This window comes from Drosophila nasuta, chromosome 3 (assembly GCF_023558535.2).
Source record: "Drosophila nasuta strain 15112-1781.00 chromosome 3, ASM2355853v1, whole genome shotgun sequence".
NCBI classification, from domain to species: Eukaryota; Metazoa; Arthropoda; class Insecta; order Diptera; family Drosophilidae; genus Drosophila; species Drosophila nasuta.
The window spans coordinates 9378598-9403968 of NC_083457.1; the positions used below are offsets into that span (position 1 = coordinate 9378598).

The following is a 25371-nucleotide window of genomic DNA, read 5'->3' on the forward strand; positions in this document are numbered from 1 at the left end:
GCGTATTTATTATACAATTGAATTGCAATTCAATTTGTCAACTTTAAATCTTGAAAGTCTTAGGCCATATTGACACGTGTATTGATTATCAGAAGGATTAAAGTTTTATTTTCTTATCGCAGACTAACTTTTGTTTCCTTTGAGTACCGAGAAAAAAATATATAAATATTTGACAAAGATCAAGTAAAGTAACGAAGTAAATGAATTAAGTAAGAATGTGTCCGACTGTGAGATACCCACGATGTTATTCATTTTAAAAATAGTCACAAAAATTAAAAAAATGTACCGTATGCTGTATTTGAAATATTTATATAGTACTTCAATCAAAATATACTATAGAGTGCAAAATATACCAGATTTTTCCTCAAAAAAAAGTATTTCTTAAATAACTTCCACAATTTTGTGGCATCACAAAAAGTTATTATTGTATTTGATAAACATCTAACTTCAAAATTACGCTTGTTATTTGATCTTTATCGTTTTGCGATTTTCTTTTTAATTTTTTGTTCTCATTGATCACTAACAATACATAAATAATTTTTAAAGATCAATTTTGCCCACAGAATAAATGGAAAGTTTGAGCATATTCGAATTTCAATTCGTCTTTTTGTTGACCCAAAGCAAGTGTTGGCAGAGCGGCGCCAAATGTCTTATGAATGTGCAAAGACAATAGAAATATGTTTATATTGATTTATCAGTCGCAGCGTAGTTCCACAAGATATGATTATGAAATTCCTGCAAGTTTACTTAGTATATATGATTAGATAGGGAACACGCCTAAGTACTCGTACTACAAGCTTGTAGTTTATTCACAATTTGTGCTCGGGGGGTAAACCACAATTATAGAAATATTTGTTTTATCGACAAGAGCTATCAGCAAAAAGCTGTTGGTGCTTTTTTTTCTTTGTCTTATCTGACGCCGTGTGATAAGAGATCTTGGAACCACAAGAAATTGCCGAGGAGATAAGAATTCTATGAATTTTGCAGTGAATATTTGAAATGTTTTTAAAGTGTCCCCCCCTCGCAGTAATTTCCATAAATCAATTGAACAACAAACAAACAAGTGTTATTTATTATAGCAGAGAGCAAACACTTGTCCCTCCACAAACGAAAGAGCAGACAACATCTCTGTCTCTCTCTTTCACACATTCAATTAACACTAAGTAAATGCTAATAAATAGTTTTTATTTATTTTTTTTTTGTTCAATAAATCTTTTATAATGAATTGTTAGAGTGCTTTAACTACAACTGTCTCTTTTAATATTGTTTTCAGATTTTGTTTTTTTTATTTGTAATTTGTTCATTATTTATAAGGCCTTATCTCTGCGCAAGCAATGAAAACTATGCAGCAACTTCGACGTCGCAGTCGCAGTTGACGTCGACTGCAGCGTCGACTGCAGCTGCAGATTGTGCCAGCTGATTGAAGCACGTTGTTGTTGTTGTTGTTGGCACTTCAAAGAGGCGGCTGCGACGTGACTGCGGCTTTGTTTACAAACAAAACAAGCGCCCGGCCGCCGTAGTAGCCACAAGACGAGGCAGATAGACGGGGCAAGAGATACGCTAAAGTCGACGTCGTCGTCGTTGTTGTCGTTGCCGCTGCCAAATCAAATTAAATTTTCTTTTAATTTAATGTGCAAGATTTGCCTTTTTCTGCTTTTGCTGGCCCACAACACGTTTCGTGACCACTGTGCGCGCCCGCAGCGTTGCCAGACTGTTGCACCACAGCACACAGCACCGCACAGAGTGTTGCACAATGTGTGTGCTCGTGTCTTGAGGCATTGGATTTCGTAAATCATGCAGAGTACTTGGTCTGAGCATGGTCTACTCTACTGTGCATATCAGGTAAAAAGAGTTGCGCCGCGCGCTTATCACATTTTTTTTGTCGTTTTTTTCGGTGTTTTGCTTCGATTTCTAAATGGAAAAATTGTCGAAATTTTGTCGTAATGCACAATGGGCATTTACCCCATCAAATCCAAAACAGATAAGTGTCTCCTTCTCCTTCTCTTTCTTTTTCTTAGACCACATTTGGCAAGCTCAGCGTTCCAGAATGCGGTGGCGGGGGCGGTGGCGACGGCGTCGGATTACGCGATGTGGGCAGCTTGTAGTCAACGTCAGCGTCGCTGCTGCTGCCGTCGTCATCGTCGTCGCAGTCGTCGCGATCGTCTCTGCTGTCGTCGATGTCGATCTCGATATTGTCGTCTACTTCAATATGGTGCTGCCCACAATCGGTGTGGTGCGGTGTGGCTGCCACAGCGGCGGCGGCGGCAGCCAAGAAATGCACCTTTGTGGACGTCGTCGAATTATTATTCTCACCCAGGAGCTGATGATGATGATGATGATGGTGATTATGATGGCGCTGGTGGTGGCAACTGCAGCAGCAACTGGTTGGCGCACACACGTAGCCGAGTGCAACGGGATTAACGTTGTGCGGCGGCCGTGCATGCAACAGATCGCCCACATAAATGGCCGTGATTGTGGCATAGACAACGCCCAACACGGCACCAGCCAAGACATCGGACCAATGGTGCCAATAGTCGGCCACACGGCTCAGCGAGACATACCACGCGGCCATGAGCAACAGAAACTGGAGAATGTGCCTCATGACGCGCACACTGCCGCGTCCCTGCCATACACTGTGCACATAGAAGGCCAGCAGACACATCGAATAGAAGCTGAGACTGCTGTGGGCGCTGGGAAAACTAACGTGCAGCTCGCGCAACTGTTGCGTCGATAGATTGCGATTGCTGCAGTAGAATTGCTGCACGTAAACATCGGCATTGTGGGCATCCGAGCAGCTGGTGCCGTCGTGCAGTCGCGGCTGGCAGGCACTGTAGAAATGCGGACGCAGTCGACCCACCACGTGCTTGGCCAGCTCCGTTGTCAGATAGGTGGCGATGAAGCCGAAGCTGAATGTTGCCTGCGCTCGCCACAAATTGCGCAGATATTGCCGCATGCGCAGATGGCGACAGATGCGCATGATCTCCACCACGCTGATGAAGAGCATGGGCAGCAGCAGCATCATCACCAGGAGCATGGGCACCGTGATCGTGCATTCGTGGTACGGATAGCGGAGCGAGAGATCCGCACAGTAGAAGCCGCGCTTAAACGTCCGCATCGTGATTGATTGTTGGTAATTTCGGAGTTAATTCGGAGTAAATTCGGAGTGGGTCAAGTGCTGCTTGAATTGGTTTTTAGTTAAGTTATTTTGACAGCAGGTTTTAATAGTCGATTTGCTAGAGTTAATGCAGTAAATTTGTTGTAGAATGTGGTTTGAATTTGAATAAATGTGCAGGCAGCTTTCTATATGGATATTTCGGAGTTAATTCGGAGTGAGTTCAGCGCCGTTTGAACTGTTGTTTAGTTGAGTTATATTGAGAAGTTTTAACAGTCGATTTGCTAAGAGTCAATTTGTTTTAGTTGTGGTTTGAAGTGTGGATTCAATTTGTAGGAAATTTGGTATACTTGTCTTTAATTTGTTTATCACTTTTATTTCGAAATTTCGGATTTAGTTTTGAGTACGTTAAGTTCTGCTGGACTTGCTGTTTCGTTGAGTTATTTAAACTGCAGGTTTTAATTAATTAAAAGTCAAACGGCTTTAATTTAATACATCATCAGAAAATTTGATTTAGTTATAGTTCAATAATTGGCTTTAAGTTAAGTTGCACTTTTTGCTGATAATTTCAGAATTAATTTTGAGTGAGTTAGGTGAGGCTGGAATATTTGTTTGGTTGAGTTATGTTAGCCCCAAGTGTAGTAGTGGTTGATTTATTGAAAGTTCAACTATTTAGGTTAAATGTTTGGTTTGAAGGTGGGATTTAATTTATAGGCACTTTTTAATTCTTGTCCTTGATTTGCTTTGGCACTTTTGTTTGTCAAATGGTAAAGTCGGAGTTAATGTTGGAGTCAGTTAAGTGAGTAGGATTTACTATTTAGTTGAATTATTTTGGCAGCGAGTTTAAAGAATTGATTTGTTAATAATGCAGTAAATTTGTTTTAAATTCTTAAGCACTGTTTTAAAATTTATATTATTTACCGACTTACTTAAATTAATTTGGCGTTTTTTGGAGTTATTGTTTATTATTAACAACAATGTTGATTTAATGTCTATTCGGAGTAAATTTGTTTTGTTTTTGTCTTAAGTTTTTACTTAATTAGCTTCATTGGGTTAGGCTCCATTGACAATAAAATAAAGTTTCACACTTCAAAATTCGGAATGAGTTTGGAATCACATCGAATTAGTAAAGTTTTCACTTACGATTGTAATTAATTCTGCTTTTTCGTAGTCAATTAAATGCAGATTCATTTATTTAACAGAATTATTTGCGTACTTATTGGATCAACATTATAGAGTTAAATTTTAAGTGTTTAAATTTCACAATTTGGCCTCTGCTTTATTACACACTTTAAAATGCGATGTCTATTTTAATTCAATTATTAACAATTGATTAATTTGTTTACTATTCTGTTAAATTGTAGTTTTTGCACATTTCTTGGCACGTTTTCGGAACGAAACTGTTTTTGCCGCGCTTTCGAATTGTTTATGCGCCTTATCGCGGTGGCTTTAGTTGATCCCGAGACTATAGAGTCGAACGACAACAGCGAAAACGACAGATTTGGTTTTATAATGGCACCGCAGTTATAGGAAATGTTTGAGACACTCAATTATTTTGGGGTATTTCGAGTATTCAAACATTTTTCACTTGTTCATTCCCGCTGTTCATTCACTCAGTGTTGTTTTTTTTCGGCACACGAATTGCGCATTTATTTATTTTCGAGCATTTATTTATCAATGCGATTGGCTTTCTAAAAAAATCCACGCGCACACTTCAAAGGCGAATTTTCCTTTGTCTCGCTGTTGCTGCTGCTGCTGCTGTTGCTGTTGCTGCTGCAACAGTTGGTGGAGAAGGAGTTGATGGAGATGGCACCACGTGCAGTTTTGCTTTAAACTGCCGGCCACAGCTTTTATTTTGTTGTATTTTTATGTATTTCGGAGTCGTCGCAAATTAAATAAATCAATGCTATTGGCCTGCTAGACCAACTGTCAGTTGAACGACGTTGTTGTTGTTGCAAGTTGCAAGTTGCAAGTTGGTAGTTGGCTTGAATTGTTGCTTGTGCTCTTGTTGTTATTGTTGTTGGTGGTTTTTGGGCCTGTGGGCTGTGGGTTTCCTGGGCAGCGAAAAAACAAGCAACCTCGCTGGCCGCGCTCACTACGCTGTCTATCCGGTGCTGAGCGACGACGTCGTCGTTTTGTTTGGAAGTGTAGACCGAATCTGACTGCGACGGCAACGGCAACGGCAACGGTGACGGTGACTGAGACTGTGACTGAGTTGTAGACGTAGTTGAAGCGACGACGATCGTGCGCTGCTGCTGTCGCTGCTTCTGCTTCTGCCGCAGTCGCTGTCGCAGTCGCTGCTTCAGCTGCCGGTAGCAAATGTCGATTGCTGAGACAACAGCAACAGCAACAACAACAACAAGAGAACCCACCACAGCGCAGACTGTGGAGGAGGCTCTTTTTCAATGTTTTATGTGTATTTCGCACTGATATTGAATTTCAATGCTATGTTTTTCTTATCAATTTAGCTGCGTCGCCGTCGGCAGCGTCGTCAGCGCATTGTCAGAACATAAAGAGAGGGAGAGAGAGAGGCATGAGGAGATGATGAGAAGTTGTCGCAACTGGAATCTGTTGCACTCTCGTATTTCTTCGACGCTAATGAGGAAACTGCTGAATTGTTTCAAGGTTTACTTTATGTATTGCTCTTCTCCTCTTCTTTTTTTTTGCTTGCCTTGCCGTATGTTTGTTTAGGCCTGTTTGCTCGAGACTCTTGGCATTTGCGCATAATGAAAGAGTTGCATTTACTCGACGAATGCCATTGGCATGAAGGAGTGCCAACTGCGAATCCCTTACCCATTGTAGCGACTCCAACTCCTCCTCCTTCTACTCCACGCCTCCTTCTTCTCCCCATTCTAGACCATTGGAGTAGGTCATTGCAACGAGAGTTGGCTAGAGTTTTGCTGCTGCTGTTGCTGTTGCTGCTGAGAGATCGCATCGCTTCGGTTGCTGCGTGCCTTTATAGCATTTGTTGATGTAGGTCGTTGCTACGAGCCCAAGCTGTGTGCGGTAATGGAGACGACGTCAACAGCACCAATAACAACAACCACAACAACAACCTTAGCAAACAGTCACAACAACACTGCTTGGGCACAGTGGAAATGCAGTTCATAAAGTGCAACAAGTTTATGGCCACTTTGTATTTTCACAACGAATTGAGCTTCTTTATGGCCCACAAGTCTGCAACTGCTCAATTTACATAGAAATTGTCGTTTCCCGCTAATTTATGTTAATTTTCGCAATACAACCATTACTCTCCAACCAGAGCCGGACACCCTAATGAACACATTCCACACACAATTCTCTTTGGCCATTTTATCCATTAGCAAACGATTCGAACCCGAGTGCAAAATGTGCTTTCAATGTATCTTAAGCATTGTTTACCACACATTTTTGGTTTTTTGTTGCGGTGGAAGGTTATCTGGCAGTCTGTTCCAGACCGAGCGAAAAAAAACATATCCATTGAAAACCGATATCGAAACCGCAGCGCAATTAAATACGCCCCACTTGTGGAGCCCAGCCACAGTAATGATCCGCAGCTCGTCGAGCGTTATATCAATGCAAAGCCGCAGCACGCGACAGTCTTGAAATGAGATCATGATCACGATCAACACTGTTGGAATGATCATTAAGGCGAGAACAGCATATGGAAAGAATTCACTTAACGAGCACAATCATTATTAGATCAATCAATACATAAGATGTTCATTTTAGATCTCCCTTTATCACGATCATCATTAAGAACAAGCGATTTATTCCCAAAGGTAATAATCATTATTGTTTTGATGGGTGTTTTTTGTCATCACTATGATCGTAATTATTAGCTTGCATACGATGATCAACACCCTAAACAGAGTAATCAGAACTTTGAATTAGTTTCTTCACTACTATCTCGATCATTATGCATACCCATATTTATAGTCTACAAAGATATCACCTTCAAGATCTTCTGCTGCGATCGTTCATCATTATTAACTTGCAGAGATCGAGCGATCCTTCTCAGAATCAACACTCTGTGCATGATCATCGCAATCATCATGATCATTAATTCAAAACTTATGGAACTCCACACCTTGCTCACGATCAACGAACGGAAATGATCGATCTTTTTGCCAGCAGGCAATTGAAATATCCGTTCGCCATGCACACGATCGTCACTTTGTCATGATCATTGTCAAAATCGATAATCGTTGATCACGTTAATCGCCTTGCGTTAATCGGTCATTTTAACACCAGCAGACGTTCAGTCTGGACACCGTAAAACACTTGTCTTGATCGATGTAATTGAAATCAATTATTGACACAATTCATACAAATATGCTGAGCTAGCTGAGTGTACAAGTGTACAAGTGGTTACACAAGTCTTCACAAATCCGTTGCGAATAAACAAAAGATCTGAGGCCATGTCTGGATAAAACGCTACTAAAAACAATGACTGACTATGCAAAATAAGTCACAGTTCAGGTTTTGTTTTCCTCTTGTTTGTTTTTGCGCTTTTTTTTTGTTTTCATATTCAAATTGAATTTTATTTGTTATGTTCAATCCGAATTTCAAATGGGCAATAGAAACGTTCCGTCACACGATCGTCACAGTTCGCTCCACCAGCTGCCAGATCCAGGTGTGCGGTGAAGGAGGAGAAGGAAGTGTGACTGATAAGCGAAAGGTGTAAAATAATGCGATTACGCTTACAATTACGATTGCGAGTGCAGATAGCAAGCGAATCGACAACGACGTAGTTGAGACAACGGACAGCTGAGGCAGATGAGGAAACTGAGGCTCAGCTTCGAGTTGCCGAGAATACAATTTGTAGGAGTGTGGAGAGAGAGGCGAACTAATATTTGTGTCGCGACAATATTTTGTTTATATTTATTTATTAATGCGGGGAAACTCGGGGTAATTGCAATTTCAGCGACATGTTTATGTGTGTGCACTTCTTATTGCCATAGTTAATTTCGCCAAAGCAGCAGCAGGTGCACGAGGCAAGTAGATAAACACACACACAAGCACAGCACACGCTATCAAAGTCTGCATGTGAGTGGATGGGGGCTACTAACTTATTCGGAATGTGCTGAAGTGAGCAATTCGGACAGGAAGTGAGTGTTAAATGCTTAAAGGGAACTTTGATAAGCGCAAATTATGTAAAACGAAAGCCAATACTAAGAAACTCAATACTAAGAAGCTTCTAGTCAAGCGTGTTGGATATTGGGATTCATCGTCAAAAAAAGCATTATCACAACTTCGCTTTCTATGTTTAATGAAATTATTTAATTCGTGAATTTTAAATAATTCATATAATAATAAAGTAAAACCATTTTATCAGTATTGTATTCTAATGTAGAGTATTAAAATTCTTCTCTGTTTAGCAAGACAATGAAAGTTTCTTGAGCCCTATTTATTTCTCTTGTGAAATTTAGTTACTGTATTGTATTGTAAATTGTAATTTAAATTAAGATAGATGCTTCATTAAAATTGGCTAAATGCAATCTGAATAAGGACATATTATTTTAGGTTTGTGATTCAGGATGGTTGATTTAAGTTTTTTGTTTGTTTAGATTTGACTTATTTATTAAGTTATTGAACCAGTATAGCAATAAATTATCAACACATAACATACTCAGGAAAAATTTATTCGAGTCGAGCCTCATACCATACTTGTAAGGAAGAACTCGTCTATGTCAAGAACTTGTCTATGTAAAACAATTTTTCTTCTGTATGTTTAAAACATGAAAAATTCTGGAACTACGTAGAATAATTGGTAAAACATAAGTACGATTTTGAAATAAAAACAAGTAAGAAAGTTACAGTCGAGTGTGCTCGACTGTGAGATACCCGCTACCCATTTTTAATAAAAGCAAAATTTTGCGGTATCAATTTCAAAATATACCGAAAATACTTTAAAAAAAATACTAAAAATATACCAAATGGTATGTTTGGTATATCGATATAGTACACCATTCAAAATATACCATAAACGGCACAATGTGCCAGATTGTCGGCCAAAGCAACTCAGACCCATAGTAAGTAGGCGTTTTTGCCCATACAAAAGTATTTCTTTAATAACTTCCACAATTTTTATCTGATCGCAACCAGGAATCATAACTACTACAGTTATTATTGTATATACCAAAATTCGCAACTCTAGCTTTTAAATTAGGCTTGTTATTCGATTTTTTTGTTTTGCGGGGGCGGAAGTGGGCGTGGCAAAAATTTGAAACAAACTTGATCTGCGTGCAAACATAACAAATGCTGTCGAAAAAAAATAATAGCTCTATCTCTTATAGTCTTTGAGATCTAGGTGTTCATACGGACGGACGGACAGACGGACATGGCTATATCGTCTCGGCTGTTGACGCTGATCAAGAATATATATACTTTATAGTCGGAGGTCGGAGATGCCTCCTTCTACCTGTTACATACATTTCCTGTCGGCACAAAGTTATATTACCCTTCTACCCTATGGGTAGCGGGTATAATATAGCTGCTATGAATTATTAATCAAAATTAGCAATCTAGATTATGTGATTAGTTGAATTCTCCAACTGTGTCAGATAATTTATTTATATTATTTGATTGCTAGTAAATTTTGATGATGGCATACAATTTTAAGTGGTTAATTTGCTTTAGAATTATTACCTTATAATATTTACGTTATGTTAAAACTATTTCGAATTTATATCTGCTTTGGAAGAAAATCAAAATACTTCTCTTAATTACTGATATTTAAATTTCCATTTGGTGCAATAATAAATAACATTTTGCTAACAATATTGTACAATTAGTTCAATTTGCCAACTCTTTCAGTTAATTTATTTATATTATTTGACAGTGTTGTGCTTATATACAATTTAAATTAAGTTTAAGCGAACAGATTATCGCATTTAATTTGTGGTACAGCCAAAAAGATTGTAGACGGCTCATCGGATTGCAAATAAAATATCGTATTACTCTACAGTATTTATGTTAGAGCCACTATAACCATAATTTAATGCATTGTTTACATTTTAAGGTCGCATAAATTTTTATATACTCACTGAAGATTAAGTTGAAACTAACCATATAAATGAAACACATCGATTTTAATATGTGAATCGTATGACAGCAATTCGATTAAAGTCCAAATAAATTTGCAATAAATAAAATGTAACATTTTAACCAGTTGTTTTAATAAACTCTCGCTGGCAAAGCGACCTACCTCAAATAAAAGTAAATGAATAAAATAAGAGCATTTCAGTTCGAACAATTTAAGTGGCATGAAAATAAATTGCTTTTAATTCTGTGCACGTGCAATGCACTCACGGAAACTGGACATCGGCCCAGATAAACCTGATGCCCAGAATGCAAATAAATACATAATAAACATTCAGCAAATACGAGTAATAAAAATAAATCAAGACTACTACAAAAACGAAAACACACACAACAATGTGAGGGGAAACAAGTTATGAGAAATTCTGGTAAATTTCTTAGGTGAAAAAATCACACATCAAGTTTATCAAGTTTTAATGAGTTTAATTGAATAACGCTTAGGGAGATCCAGCTCAAAGAAGAATATGAATTTTATTTAATAGAGAAAAGTAATTCTGTTGATTTCAATTTACACAATACAAAGCAAATTCAATCAACATAATTGTTATTGTCATGAATTAACACTCAAATAAGAAAAGTGGTTAAAAAATAGTAAACAATAACATAAAAAACTAATGCTAATTTGAAGAGTTAACGAGGCGCAACCACAGCCGCTTCCAGTTGCGATTTGTGTTAGTAAAAGTTTAAAAATAGTTGCAAGCATTAAAAGGTGATGAAGACGAGAGTCGACGTAGAGATACTCTGCGATTTATTTATTGAGAAATGAAAGTAAAAATAATTTGTTTCATAAAAGTTAAGCTAAAAGAATGTTTAAAGTAAATAGTTTATTTGTTCATAAATAATTAAAAATGCAGAATAATGAATTAAAAATTATGAATATAATATTAAGAATTATTATTGATTATTTAAGAATTAAAAGTTTAAAATTAAGATTTAAGAGTTATGAATTAAGAATTAAGAAATAAGAATGAAAAATTAAGAAAAAGAATTTGGAATTAAAATCTAAAAATTAGGAATTATGATTTAAGAAAATAGAATTAAGAATTAGGAATTTATAATTAAGAATTAAGGATGAAAAATTAGGAATTCATAATTAAGAATTAAGAATGCAAAATTAGGAATTATAATACAAGAATATAGACTAAAGAATAACGAATTGGGAACTTATAATTATGTACACAAAATTAAGAATCAATTCCAAATTAATAAATAAGAAATACAAATTACAAATTCCGAATTTTGAATTCTTTAGGAGACTCTACTAATGAAATGCACAAATTATATAGGCTCTTATTTTCAATTGCCTCAAAATATGTGTAATCGATTATGGAATATCTTTAATGGACTTATTTTAAAGACTGTTTAGCATAGACTCTCCCAAGGCTCATTCAGACAAATTCCATGCTATTGAAGGCTGCTGCAAACGTCTGCACACAGCTTGGATACCCTGTAATTTGCATTTTTAATGAGCGCAGTGTATGAAGCGTGTAGAAACCAACAAAAAGAAGCAAGAAACGTTAATCAAACCTGTTTGCACGATGCTCGACCAAAAAGCTCCGCCGCTGACATTCTCCCAATGCTAAGCTGAAAAAGCTTTTGCGAGTGCAATCGCCACACACAGAAAAGAACGTCACAACATTCCGACGGTCGAAGCCAACTACGCCATTGCCTGAGGAATGCGGCAGAGGTGTGACGTCACAGCAGGTGTCAGAGATGGGGAAAGACAGCGAAAGAGAGAGAGAGAAAGAGAGAGAGAGAGCGAGGGAGATACAGGTGAACCTATATTCACTGGGTCATTGGACAACGAATCTCAGTTCCAGTGAAATGCGTGACTGAGTCATATGCTAAAACAGACTTGGGGGGGCTTTCCTTCGGTGTGAGAGAAAATCTTAAAAGCCACAAAACTCATGTTCGAATCAGCAATTAGTCGAGCCTTCTTCTCTGCCTTGGTCTTAACAGTTCAGTGGTCAGTGTGTGGTTCCACATCATAACCACTCGCAAAAAAAATTATGCACACGCATCCGAGAGTGAAGTTGCAGTCGGAGAACTTGCCGCAAAAAGAGGCATGAACCCTTCTTCTTCGCTTCTCCCGCCCACTCGCAATGTAAACGGGTTTTGTTTTTCTGTTTTTTGGGAGGGAGATTCGCAAAATAATTTCTCTGACAAGTGAAACCAGTTTCGCAATGCGAAGCGAATGTGGGACTCCACTCGAGTTATGAATCAATTGCAAACTGCCGAGTAAACCAATTATTTGATGGCCCAAAGAAATGTATACTCAAATCATTTGTATGTATAAAGTAATTATAGACTCTATAGGCTGTGCAAAACAGACAAATAAATAAACAAAATAATTGTTTATGCCTTGTTTGATGGCCAGCCAGCGTCGTTTGTGTCGTAGCCAGGCAACCTGAAGGGGGGGGAGAGAAAACCGCCTCGTCTTACGACTGAGGTAGGTGCAAATGTAGCACGCGTAGAGCGGTAGCAAGACGAGTCTCAGTCGGAGACTCGTTCTCACTCTCTGCCTCTGTGTGTGTATGTGACTGGCAGACCGCAAAGAGAGCGAGAGAGTCGGCAAAATCACGGTTAAGTTGGACCCAGAGCCAGACAAGATATTCAAGCGTTGCCGTTCGTTTAGTTAAGCGCGGTTTGGCATTCGGTAGAGACCACATCACATCACATCACATCGACGGTAGCTTTTGTGTTGTTTTCGGTTGTCATGTCGAGCAAGTACAGCAAATTGTTGCGCGGCATCTGCGATCTGCTGCTGTGGGCAGCTTTGACCACCGCCAGCCTGTTGCTGATGAAGCTGGTCAAGCCCTTCAAGCGTGGCTTCTTCTGCGGCGATGAATCACTCAGTTACCCCCTCAAAGAGAGCACCATCGGCAGCATGATGCTCATCGGCATCACACTCACAGTGCCCACGGCAGTGATCATTGTGGTCGAGCTCTTCAAACAGCTGCCCCTTGGTCCGGGTGGACGGGAGGCGGCCAAGCGAGATGGATACCGTCTGGGACATCGCATCGGGCAGCTCTACAAGCAGGCGGGATACTATCTCTTTGGCCTGGCCATGTTGACGTTCAGCACGGTGCTGACCAAGCTCTGCATTGGTCGATTGCGTCCGCATTTCTTTGCCGTCTGCCAGCCCAGGTTGGAGGATGGTTCCACCTGCTACGATGCACAGAATGCGGGACATTACATCACCAACTACAGCTGCAGCAATCCGAACATCTCGAGCTTCCAGTTGCAGCAGCTGAATCAAAGCTTTCCCAGCGGACATGCCAGCATGATCATGTATGCCATGCTCTATCTGGCCATCTACCTGCAGGCTGCGCTGAGCACTCGCATCTCCAAGCTGTTGAAGCATCTGCTGCAGTTCCTCTTTGTCATGTTTGGATGGTATGTCTCCCTCAGCCGCATCACCGACTACTGGCATCATTGGTCCGATGTCTTGGCTGGCGTCTTTCTTGGCGTGTTGTTTGCCTGGCTCACAAGTGTTTATGTTGCGGATCTGTTTGCCTTTAAGCGTTTCAATCGCACTGGCTACTCGGCGAATACGCTGAAGAAGGCGCAGGTGTCGCCCAAGAGTTCCACCAAATCCCAGTCACAAGCAGCGGCGGCAGCATCTGCGGCAGCAAATGTTCCTCCCGCACTCCCCGCCTACACCTTTGGCACTCTTCCTTATCTTGCGGCGCATCCGGCGCAGGCGCAATACGCTCAGACCTATCACAACTATGGCTATGTGCCTTGAGCGGAGCGTTGGAGATGTGTTCAGGAGTATAGTCCATAATTATAGAGTTACCTCGCTCTCTGAGAACTCTCTCACAAAATAAAAACTCTGTTTTCGTTTTCTTAAACTTTAGCTTAAAATAAATATATACGATATTATGATATTAAACGATGTTGTAGTGTTTAAAAGAAAGTTTATTAATAATGAATTTGTTATTTGATCGCCTCCCCAAAAAAAAATTAATGCTTAAGCATCAGAGTAGAAAGTGCCGCATCGATTGGCTTTATAGAGTTGTGAAGATGTTGTTGCAAAGAGAATGGAAGAATGGAGGAGAATGGGGAGTTGGGAAAACAAGAGCTGAAAGCCGCTGAAAGTCAACAAAGTGGAACCGTTTAATTTTACAAGATGCACTCAAATTATGCTTAAATTAAGCCATATTAAATACCCATTTTAATCAATTAGAAATGGAGATTTATTCAAAAATAGGTTGGAAATATTTTCTACAAATAAGTTTGCTTTTGATTTTCAACTTAAATCTTTTTAAAGGATTGACAATATGATTCAAATAAATAAAATACTCAGTGCTGAAATTATGAGTCAGAGTTGCCAATTTAACTACTTGATAGCAAGAAGGGAAAATCCCAAAAGCAAGTGAATAATAATGTGGGAATAATTTTGACACACAACAACTCGTTTAAACTTCGAAAATTATTTTAGCTGATGAGAGCACAATATTTGTATTTAACAAACAGTTCTTCAAATACGTTAATTTCTTATGTCTTCACCATGTTTTATCCACAATTAAAAGTCCTCAGCGAAACGTTAAAGTTGTAAAAATCTGTGAAACATATATTTTCAATTTATCCGGGATTTTATCAATTGTGTTAAATACCAAAAACAAATCTTATGACTCAGAAACTCGAAAGCGATTATTTTGAGAACAATTCCACAAATGCTTCCTGACAAGAAGATGGCTTAACAAGAAATTATTTGATTATAATCAAAGCGAACTCAATGAAATTCTTTTAAATTTAAACTGATACTTAAACATTTATGTTAAAAGGGTCACTTTGTAATAGCCCACAAAATCTTCCGATTTATGTATATAGTTAAGAGAATATTTCAGAGAGTTAATTAACATGATTGTATAATACGCCTAATATTCTCAACTGGATTTATAAAGTAAATGAATTATTTTAGAGAGCTAAGATCAGTTCTAAAATAAAATATTTACTTACAATTGATATGAAATCACAGAACTTTTCTCAAATTTTAAGTGAAACTTGAGAATTTATTTTGAAAATATGACTTATAATGTCAGATCAGATATAAAATAAATTATTTACTTATAATCGATATTAAGTTAAGAAACTTTTCTCAAATTAAAGGTGCAACGTTATTTCTTATTTTAAAGATATGACTGCGTAATATGTACGTCTTATAATCTCAACCGGATTTATAAAATAAATAAATTATTTCAGATCGAAGAGAACATTTCTTATTAGGTAGCAAATTCAGGGCTGTTGTTTTGCAAACATGTTCTATTAAATTCGATTGGAATTTCACAATATTTACAGCTAACTTTAACAGTTACTTTTGCTTTTGTTTAAAAGATGATTTCTTTTCGCAATCTATTGACCCTAAGAACCCTAAACAATCAGTAGAACGCCCAAAAGCCAAAAGCTCACCATCAATTCAAAAGCCAGCCCACAAAAAAAAAAAAAAGATTAGGCCCACACTGGTTATAAAGTGTTGAGAAATTAGGAATAAATTATAAGAAATTTGCATAGTTTAGCAATCGATAAACAGCTTGGGAATGCCATGGCGACTTGGACTTGGAAACTCTAAGCTTGCATTGTATTATTTTGTCCGAGATTCCGGCACTGAGACTGAGACTAAGACTGAGAACCGAGGCGCATTGAAACAAGTTTCCACACAGCCACACTCGACCACTCGTAACTGCGAGATAGACATGTAAATTAAGTAGCTGCTTCTCGGACCATGAGCTGCTGTCTTCAGTCTTCAGTCTCAACTCTTCAACAGTGTCAAAATGTGCGGCAATCCAAACACGCGACTTCTCTCGCGTCTCATCATCGATTTTCTGCTGCTGCTGGCCATCTACTGTGTTGCCTTGGTGGTGCTGCCCCAGCAACTGCAGACGGTGCAACGTGGCTTCCACTGCAGCGATGACAGTCTACATTATCCCTATCGCCAGGCCTGGCTGACGAAGATCCACTTGACCATTGTTGTTGTGGCTTTGCCTGCAGCCTTCATTCTTGTCGTGGAGATGCTGCGAGCTGCCTTCGTGCCCAGCTCAGCGGAGCTGAAGCAAAGATTCGTTTTCGTTGGCGCTCGCATTCCCAGCTTTATCAGCGAGTGCTACAAGATCGTTGGCGTCTATCTGTTTGGTCTCGGGCTTACTTTGCTTGTGATTCGAGTGACCAAATACTCAACGGGTCGCTTGCGTCCCTACTTCTTTGATGTATGTCAGCCCAAATGGAGTTCAGAGGATGACTTAGAGGAGGAAGACGACCAACAGCTGCTAAGTTGCGAACTGCTGTCGCCGGGCAATGCCACCAGCTACATTGGGGACTACAAGTGCACCGAGTTTGCCGCCTCGCTGGAGCTGCTGTCGCTGGTTCGTCATTCGTTCCCTAGCGGCTTTGCAACGTCCACCAGCTATGCGATGTTCTTCCTCATCTATTATGCCCAGGCGCGTCTCTTTGCCCCTTGGCTGCGTCTGCTGCGCTCCACGCTGCAGTTGGCTTGTGGCGCCATCGCGCTGCTCGTGTGCTTGGAGCGCATTTCCACCAACCAAAACCACATCTCGGATGCCGCTGCGGGCGTCTTCCTAGGCGCCACCTTGGCCTCTTTTGTGGCCGTGTTTGTGGCGCATCTGTTTCGGCAGGTGAGAGTGAAGCGACGTCAGTGGCCCAGGAATGAACAGATCTATGGTTATGCTGGTTACTATAATCGCGCCACCTACGGCTATTAGCTTCTAAGTATAAGTCTTTTTGTAAGTGTATAACTCAATAAATGTATGCAAGAGTGTGGAATGTGTTTCATTCACTGCGATCAGTCAAGTTTCAAACCTACTGTTGGCTTGCGTTCCACACAACAAGTGAAAGCCCACTGACCACAGTCCACATGCGCAAGCTTACTCTCAGCACCTCTTATGCTCGCTCTCTACTTAGCGCTCTCTCGCTCTGCCTATGGCATAACCCATTGAGCAACAAGTGGGTAAAGCGGACAAGTGGAGAGAGAGAGAGAATGACAAGTGCGGAGCGATTTGTTTACAAAGTCAACAACAAACAGCGCTTCATGGCATTTGTTTTCATTCAGTCGGCAACGACAAGCGGCGCTTCCAAGTTTACAATCGGCTCAGCACAGTGGCCAAGCGTCGTAAAACCAATAAACGATCGATCGTCGAACAATTGTCGTTTATGTTTACGTTTTCATTTTAATGCACATGCTGATGCGTGGTCCAGTGAAGTGCTTCGTGTTCGTTAGTGTGTGTGTGTGTGTGCAGTTAAAGCGAAATGAACTGTGCAAAAAAAGAGTGGATCGTAATAAAAATGAATACAATGTAAGTGAATCAGAACAGAACATTCAATCGCGAAGAACTACTATCTACATATAAGTGATTAGATTTGTCAAATAAAATCAGTTCATTGTACATTTTTCCAACTAAAAGAATTGATAACAAAAAAAATTTGTCAGTGCGTTTATAAAAAATAAAATTGGTTTATAACAAGAAATCAGTTGTAGAAGAGAAAATATGATTTTTTAAATTAATTTAAAAATTCGTCTGCCAAATTTCAAATTTCTGTAAAGTGTAATTACACAAACAAATATATTGTAGTAGAGGCTAAAGCAATTTTTTGTAGAATTTATAATGTGTATGTCTTTTCAAAAATCCTTGCTCCAAATTTGAAATCCTTGAATCGTTAAGTCTCTGAAATCGGACAGACAGTCTTTCTTTATATAGAATATATAATGTGGATATTGAGTGGATTTTCACATAGTCGAGTTACCCTTTTCTTTCACACTTCAAAGGAAACAGGGTATTAAAAAACGAGTGAAGTTCAAAGTGCATTTTAAAATGCCAATGGTTAACGGTTAACCCGCACAACAGCAAAGTCAAACAGAGGCAAATAAGCGCCAGTTGCTCCATAACACTCACATGTTTCCCATATATGTATGTAGATATATTTAAAAAGAGAGCAGCTTACAGCGTGAAAGCGAGTGAGAGAGAGAGAGCGAACGTAGAGCAGAGCCTTAATTCAATCAAATGTCGCTTATTCATTCAATTAAAGGTCGCGCCATTTGACATCCCACAGCGACTACGAATACGAATACGAATAAGTATGAGTGCGAGTGTGAGTATGAATGTGAGTCTGAGTCCAAGTATGAGTACTCACTAGAGAGAGGGGGAGTATGTTTTTTAATGCAATCGACTGTTCAACTTTGTGCATACGATGTCACATGTGCTTTTTATATTTGTTATTTTTGGGGGCAGAAGTTGAGCAGAAGTTGCCGCAGTGCGTACCAAACACACACGCACAATGGGGGCCATTCTTGCAACAGATTAGCGTGCCGCTCTATGTGTCCACTTCGAGTTCCGCGTGTCGCGCTGTTGTTGCACTTTCTGCCGCTGGATGATGATAATGCAAATCTTTAGCTGGGTGCGTGCGACGCGCCTATTTTATGCATCACTGGGCCACAACAATAGACAGCCACTCAGACCCTCCCCCCACCTCAGATTGGACTGTGATGAGTAAACACAACAAGTGAGTGACTCACTCACAGTAGCGCCTATTGACCTAAGATACGAGATACGACTATTTATTGGCCAGTAATCATTCTCCTTATATTTTTCGTATCTAGTTGATAGTCACAAAGTAGCGTTAAATCTTAATGCGACTTTGCTTAATCGTTCACATCAGTCATCAGACAAAAGCCGACGATTATTTGTATTCGTAGTATTTGCGCAATTGCCTCTAAAATGAGCTGAACTGCAGTGAATTGGCAAAAAAAATGTTGTGTGTGGGCAGGTTGAACGGGTAAATTTGCTGTTATCTGGAACACGCGTTGATTTATCTTATCAAAATGATCTTGAGCTTTTTCTCGGAGAGCGCCGTGAGCAGCAAGACACTGAAACAGACAGTTGCAACACTGAGAGAAATTGGGAATCGATTACATTATCAATGGTATAACAAGTGTAAATATGAGAAGTGTTTTGCGTATTTTAACAGCGGTTAGTATTCTGTCTTTCTGTCCGTCCATCGATTTAAGCCTGTCTATCTGTAAAACAAATAGAGCTACAGTCTTGAAATTTTCAGTGTTGAGAACTGTGTTACAAAAGAAGATAATTTTTATAAATTTATTAAATTATTTTGCTTTGATGATCATATCTCAGACATTAGTATTATATTCTTCTATATGAAGTATAGTAGATCATTTTACTGCATTTAGTATTTCCGTATTTATTACATATTTGTAATAGATGTGATATATAAATTTCTGAGCTTAATAAAATTATATATTTATTCTGTTAATAATTATGCGAAACTTCGTAATTTCTTGTCTTGTCCTTTCTTTTTTACTATACTTTATTATACCTTTACTATCTGCCAATTTCTGAAATAGTTATTTATAAACATGATCCATTTATATCTGAGTTATTTACTTGTCTATTTCTAATCATGATATTGCAAATAATTAAGTATTGTTTAAATTTTTTCTTGCAGTGCCCTGCGTCGGCTGCCAATTGTTGTCTAATCTAGCCTAATGCAGAATACTCCTCAGCTGCCCTCTGTCTAAGCACTCTACTAGAGTAATAAACTTGCGCTGACGCAGACAGCGAGATACAAAGAGTAAGAGCGGGTTGCAGAGAGTGTGTACGAGAGAAAGAGAGAAAATTTTGGGAGAGCGAGAGAAACTTTGTAAACAAACAACAAGAGCGTATGCGTCGTGGAGCATGAAATGATCGTTAAATTAAAAGAACGTTACCCACTCGAGGTCGGATCAGTCAGCCACTGACAACGAACCCGCAACGACGCCAAAACATAGTTCGACGGGTATACAAAAAAAAAAAAAAAAACCAGCAAACGAACCCGAACCAAAAACTTAATTAGACAGCATAAAATTGGAATATTAACTAATTAAAAAAGCATCGAGACAGTCGACAACATAAAAAATGCGCGACGCCGCCAATGAGGACAACATCACAACTGGGGTCACTCCATCCCAGACACAGACACAAACATCGCGGGAGCGGGAGCGGGAACGGGAAACGGAGCGCACAGCGTTGGCGCAACGGCAACTGACGCGACGCTTTCTCATCGAGCTGCTGATCGTGACGGTGCTGGTGATACCGATCTGCATCTTTGAGTTTGCCGTGGAGCCAGTGCGACGCGGCTTCTTCTGTGACGATGAGAGCATACGATATCCCTTCCACGACAACACAGTGACGCCAGTGATGCTGGGACTCCTCGTTGGAGCGTTGCCACTGCTCATCCTTGTGCTTGTGGAGTATGTGCGATCGATGCGTGCTGGAGAATTAGCGACCACAGTGCAGCTTTTCGGCTGGCAGATGTCCGCCTGGTATGTGGAACTGGGCAGACAATTTGCCTACTTTGGCTTTGGCATGCTGCTCACCTTTGATGCCACCGAGGTGGGCAAGTACACGATTGGAAGGCTGAGGCCACACTTTATTGCCGTGTGTCAGCCGCAGCTGAGTGATGGCAGCTTGTGCACCGATCCCATCAATCTGCATCGCTATGTGGAGAACTACGAGTGCGCCGGCGAAGGTTACACCATTGCAGATGTCCGACAGACGCGTCTGAGCTTCCCCAGCGGCCATTCGAGCCTCTCCTTCTATGCTCTGCTCTATGTGGCGCTCTATTTGCAGCGCAAACTCACGTGGAGCAGCTCGAAGCTGGCGCGGCACTTTCTCCAATTTATGCTCATCATGCTGGCCTGGTACACGGCACTCAGCCGGGTCATGGACAGCTGGCATCATTGGTCGGATGTGTTGGCGGGATCGTTGATTGGCGTCGCTGGCGCCTTGATCACAGCCCACTACATCGCTCACTTCTTCAAGCCACAGTTTCATGATGTTGTGCTGGGCTCTGGACTGAGGCGAGAGAATACATCGGCCACGCTGCAGGAGGAGGTTTGCCCCGCCACCCCGCCGCCGTATTGTGTGAACAGCAACTATAATGACGATCAGTATTGTACCAAAGTATAAGGCGCAGTTGGCAGATATACGAGATGTGCGAGATAAAGTGAAAAATCCACAAAAACAGAAAACATTCCATACCAAATACAAGATAGTTAACTTAGTTTATAGCAAACGTGCCCGTGCTATTAATAAAAGAGTTACCTGTGAAGCAATATCAAATGATGAGAATTTCTAGTATATAGTGTTTACATTTCCTTAGTTGATAATGTCATAATATATCGTCTTTTGTCTTATCGTTCATCTGTGCATTTGTATAGTTGTCATTCATTGTACGTTTAACACCTTACTCTATTCCATCAAAAATCGTATTATTTATGTAATAAATATTTAAAACCACATTACGCATTTGTCATGAGTACTCGTATTTATTTTGTTTGCGGGCTTCATGCTTGGCTGTCTCTCAATACAGACACAGCAGCAAATACAAATTATCCGCATTAACTCGGACTAAAAGTTAACCTCATTCCATTCGACAATTACAAATATAATACACTGCTCGAAAGCGAAGGTTATTGGAGATAAATATCACGCTAAATGTTTGTTGAGATTCTAGATATAAGGGAAATTTTATTGAACTTTAATTGCAGCGAAAGTCAGCTCGATTGCAGCTAAACATATAAAGAAATAACTAACTAATTTAAACTAATATGTTCTCAAATTTAATTATGTTTAAATGAAAGGGAACCCCTTGCTGTATTTATTTATAATAATGAGTCGGGCTTCTACAACATGTTGAACTCAATTCCATTGTTTATCTTATTTGAAGTGTAGATTCATATGAGCTTGTTTCTTTGCGGCGTAATCATTGTTTGATGAGTCTACAGCAACCGTGAAAGCCGATCGTCATTAATGACTCACGAACAATATTTGAATATATATTTCACCCAAAAATTTCAGTCAAAACTTTGAACATTGGGTGCACTCAACTGAAGTAAAAAGAGAATGAAACTTAATTAAATAAAATTAAATGCAAGTAATTAAAATAAACATAAAAGAAAAAATATCGCCACTTTACTGAAAAGTTAGTATCTTCTTTAAGCAGTCACTTTACAGATTCTAAAAATAAACCTGTTTGCTTAATTACTGGGTATTTTCTAGTCTATAAAGAGCTGCTAAATTATTTTCGGGCAACTCTTTTTTGCTGCGTCATACGCACGATGCAAGATCACTGAAAATATTGAATTAGAGTTAAGATTTGTTAGCGATAAAACCTTTTTTACGATCGTGGGAATTTGTGTGTGCCACAAAAGAAATACATAAATATTATAATATATACTTTCGAGCAGTAAATTTGTATAAAGCTTTTGATGACTATTTATTAAATTATTTTTGATTATTAGATTTACGTGTTAAATGCTCGCTCTGAATGTTTATGACACTCGTCACCCCAATTATAAGGAGAGCATCATAAGAGAAGTGTGAATTTTAAGAGCTTCGCTTCAAAAGCTCGTTCAAAGTGCAATAAGAAATAGTCGCAATTAATTGAGTTGCCAAGCTAACGAATTCAACAATATTATTATGAATAGACAATTTCTAATTCCGTGTCGTCAACAGAAAACAAAACAGCAAATAACTCGCGTGTTTTGTGAACTTTGAAGGCCAGACATATGTGAAAAAATAATAACAGATCTTTGCTTTGGTAAGTCCCACAAAACACGTGCCCCTACTTAAACCTCTTATCAGCGGACCAAGGCGAGTCTGGTGCTCTTCAAGTGCGAAAGCTGAGCTGCTGACGGAGATCAATAGAATTTCTAATTTGGTTTAGTAAATACTATAAACCCCCATAGTGCGATCATTATGAATAAACAACATTAACACATTTATTACGCACGAGTAGAAAGTGAGAAAGGGGTACATAGGCTATGCAGCAAATGTTCTAATTCAATTGAGCATAGAAGTAAAAGTAAAATAAAGATATTAATAATTAATTAAAATGATTAGCAATTAGTCAACAATCAATTGCACAACTAAGCAAAAATTATTTCTGCAAATATTCCTATGAAAAGATCTCTTAATATTCTCAGAACTATATCTTTAAATAACTCTACAGGTTCTTCTCTACAGATTAGTATTATAAATGTTCCCTATAAATTTGAGTAGAGGTATTTTAACTTTTTTGTAACTTTCTGTTAATAATTTTGAAGCATATGCATAAAATATATATGGCGAATGTAAAAACTATTTCAATATAAATATACATTATTTCCTATTACTTTGTCAACTTTTCATAATTAATACAGCATATGGTAGGTTCTAATTCTTACAAATCGAAGACAAGGTGAAATACAAGTAAAAATAAATAATTTAAATGATTCGCACAATTAATCAATCAATTGTACAATTAAGTAAACATTATAACTGCAAATATTCCGATGAAAAGATCCTTAAATATTCTCAGAATTATTTCTTTAAATAACTCTACAAACTCTTCTCTACACATTCTTATTAAACAAAAATTCCCTATAAATTTGCGTAGAGGTATTTTAACTTATTAATGCTTTTTGAGCTGTGTAAATATTTCAAATATTTACATAAAATTTTTATAAAAATAATTCCTTTTTAATAATGTATTATTTCCTATTATTTCTGCCAACCTTTCACTTTAAATTCATTTTCTTATTTCACATTTGTCAGCTCTGCAAAGCTAGTGTATTAAAGCAGCGACATGCTTGATCTTTGCGATTGCCATTATTATTATTGTTATTGTTAAATAAATTAAGCTCGTGAAATCACTGAACCGAAGCTAAGATCGCAGAGTGTCGCAAGACAGGCAGAGGCAGCGGCTTCAACCCACATCTCGACTCCAAGGCGCGATCAGTGACGCGTGAATCGTCGAGCCGAGCAAACCAAAAACCAAAAATGAGTGTGGATCAACGACTCAACTGGCTGTCAGTGAATCGAGGACATTTACGTCTTCTGCTGGACATTATCCTGCTGGGCAGCCTTCTTCTGCTGTCCCGGAATGTGAGACGCCTTTCGGGAGCTGCCACAAAGCGCGGCTTCTTCTGCGACGACGAGTCGCTCATGTATCCCTACAAGGAGAACACAGTGACGTCCAGCATGCTGCACTGGATCAGCTTGTATCTGCCAGTCGCTGCACTTGTGATCATCGACACCTTTCGCTGCTGGCGTCGTGTTGCCGCTGGAAACTGCCGTTGGCAGCAATTTTGGCCTGTGTTCAATACTGTGCGCTGGTTCCTCTTTGGCCATGTAGTGGAGCAGTTCATCAAGGACATGGGCAAGCAAGTGATCGGACGACTGCGTCCGCATTTCTTTGACGTGTGTCGCTCCCAGCTGGCCGATGGTGGCACCTGTTTGGATGAGGCACATCGCCACGGTGGCGTCTATCATATGGACTACACTTGCCACTCGGCGGATGCCACGCCCGAGATGCTGCGCGATATGAATGTCTCGTTTCCCAGCGGCCATTCCAGCATGGCCTTCTATGGCCTCGTGTTTATGGCTCTATATTTGCAAAGCATTCGCTTGTCGCCGTCGTCCACATTGCTGCGTCCCTTGTGCCAGCTGGTGTGCGTTGCACTTGCCACATTTGTCGGCCTTAGCCGTGTCATGGATTACAAACACCATTGGTCGGATGTTGTGGCCGGTTCACTGCTGGGCGCCAGCGTTGCCCTTGCGGTTGTCCGTGGAGCGGTGCAGCAGCATCGATTGCATCTGCAGGCTGCAACTGCAAAAGGACCTCAAAGTGCTGCAGTTGCAAGTGGAGGCAATGTGGAGGCAGTGGCAACGGCAACGGCAACGGCAACAGCAACGGAGCAGCTGCCGCATGATTTGTGTGAAGTCACTTGCCACAGTAGCAATTAGTTTCGTTTCGTTTCGTTTTGCATTGTAGCTTTAAGTTCTCATAATTAGCATAGCGATAAGTTTGAGCATAACGAAAATTCATTGATTTTGTATTCACTTTTTCATCACTCGCATTTAATTAAAATTCAAAGCAACGTCTTTTAATTTACTTTCATTACTTGCTGATGCTGTAAGCAGCTGAATGTAAACAAGAAATTCTGCTGACTTTTGATGATATTTCTATCAGCTGCATAATCTCACATTAATCTGCGAATTCTCGCTAGAAACTCTTTCCCCAGTTTTGTGCAAACATCGGCTTGACGTCAGCAAAGAAGATTCCCTTTCCTATCTCTAAGCATACAAACCGTAAAACATTCGGGGGAATCTTGTTTTGATGAG

At 39.5% G+C, this 25371-nt stretch overlaps 5 protein-coding genes across 6 annotated transcripts in view; 4 read left to right on the forward strand and 1 right to left on the reverse strand.

Annotated features, from left to right (window-relative positions):
* LOC132789459 (putative phosphatidate phosphatase) overlaps window positions 1-21327 on the forward strand; it is an 83016-nt gene extending 61689 nt beyond the window's left edge. Inside the window, exons 1-2 of one of the 2 annotated variants that reach the window (XM_060797488.1) lie at window positions 17297-17508; window positions 19673-21327. In XM_060797488.1, coding sequence (XP_060653471.1) covers window positions 20122-21174 — 1053 coding nt within the window. In that variant the 5' untranslated portion in view covers window positions 17297-17508; window positions 19673-20121 and the 3' untranslated portion in view covers window positions 21175-21327. Of the gene's footprint in view, window positions 1-17296; window positions 17509-19672 lie in introns of those variants that run through there. The other variant, XM_060797487.1, reaches the window with a different exon arrangement.
* On the reverse strand, window positions 1045-5738 carry LOC132789458 (putative phosphatidate phosphatase). The gene has a single exon (XM_060797486.1). It carries the CDS (start codon window positions 3113-3115, stop codon window positions 2015-2017), a length of 1101 nt encoding a protein of 366 aa, XP_060653469.1. The 5' UTR covers window positions 3116-5738; the 3' UTR covers window positions 1045-2014.
* LOC132792850 (putative phosphatidate phosphatase) lies at window positions 12825-14380 on the forward strand. Its single transcript, XM_060802359.1, has one exon. It carries the CDS (start codon window positions 12912-12914, stop codon window positions 13941-13943), a length of 1032 nt encoding a protein of 343 aa, XP_060658342.1. The 5' UTR covers window positions 12825-12911; the 3' UTR covers window positions 13944-14380.
* Window positions 15899-16990, forward strand: LOC132791698 (putative phosphatidate phosphatase). Its single transcript, XM_060800729.1, has one exon. The coding sequence runs from the start codon at window positions 15973-15975 to the stop codon at window positions 16915-16917; it is 945 nt and encodes a 314-aa protein (XP_060656712.1). The 5' UTR covers window positions 15899-15972; the 3' UTR covers window positions 16918-16990.
* Window positions 21328-23973: 2646 nt separating the features above from the next.
* LOC132789826 (putative phosphatidate phosphatase) lies at window positions 23974-25131 on the forward strand. Its single transcript, XM_060798110.1, has one exon. It carries the CDS (start codon window positions 24028-24030, stop codon window positions 24991-24993), a length of 966 nt encoding a protein of 321 aa, XP_060654093.1. The 5' UTR covers window positions 23974-24027; the 3' UTR covers window positions 24994-25131.
* Window positions 25132-25371: the final 240 nt, after the last annotated feature.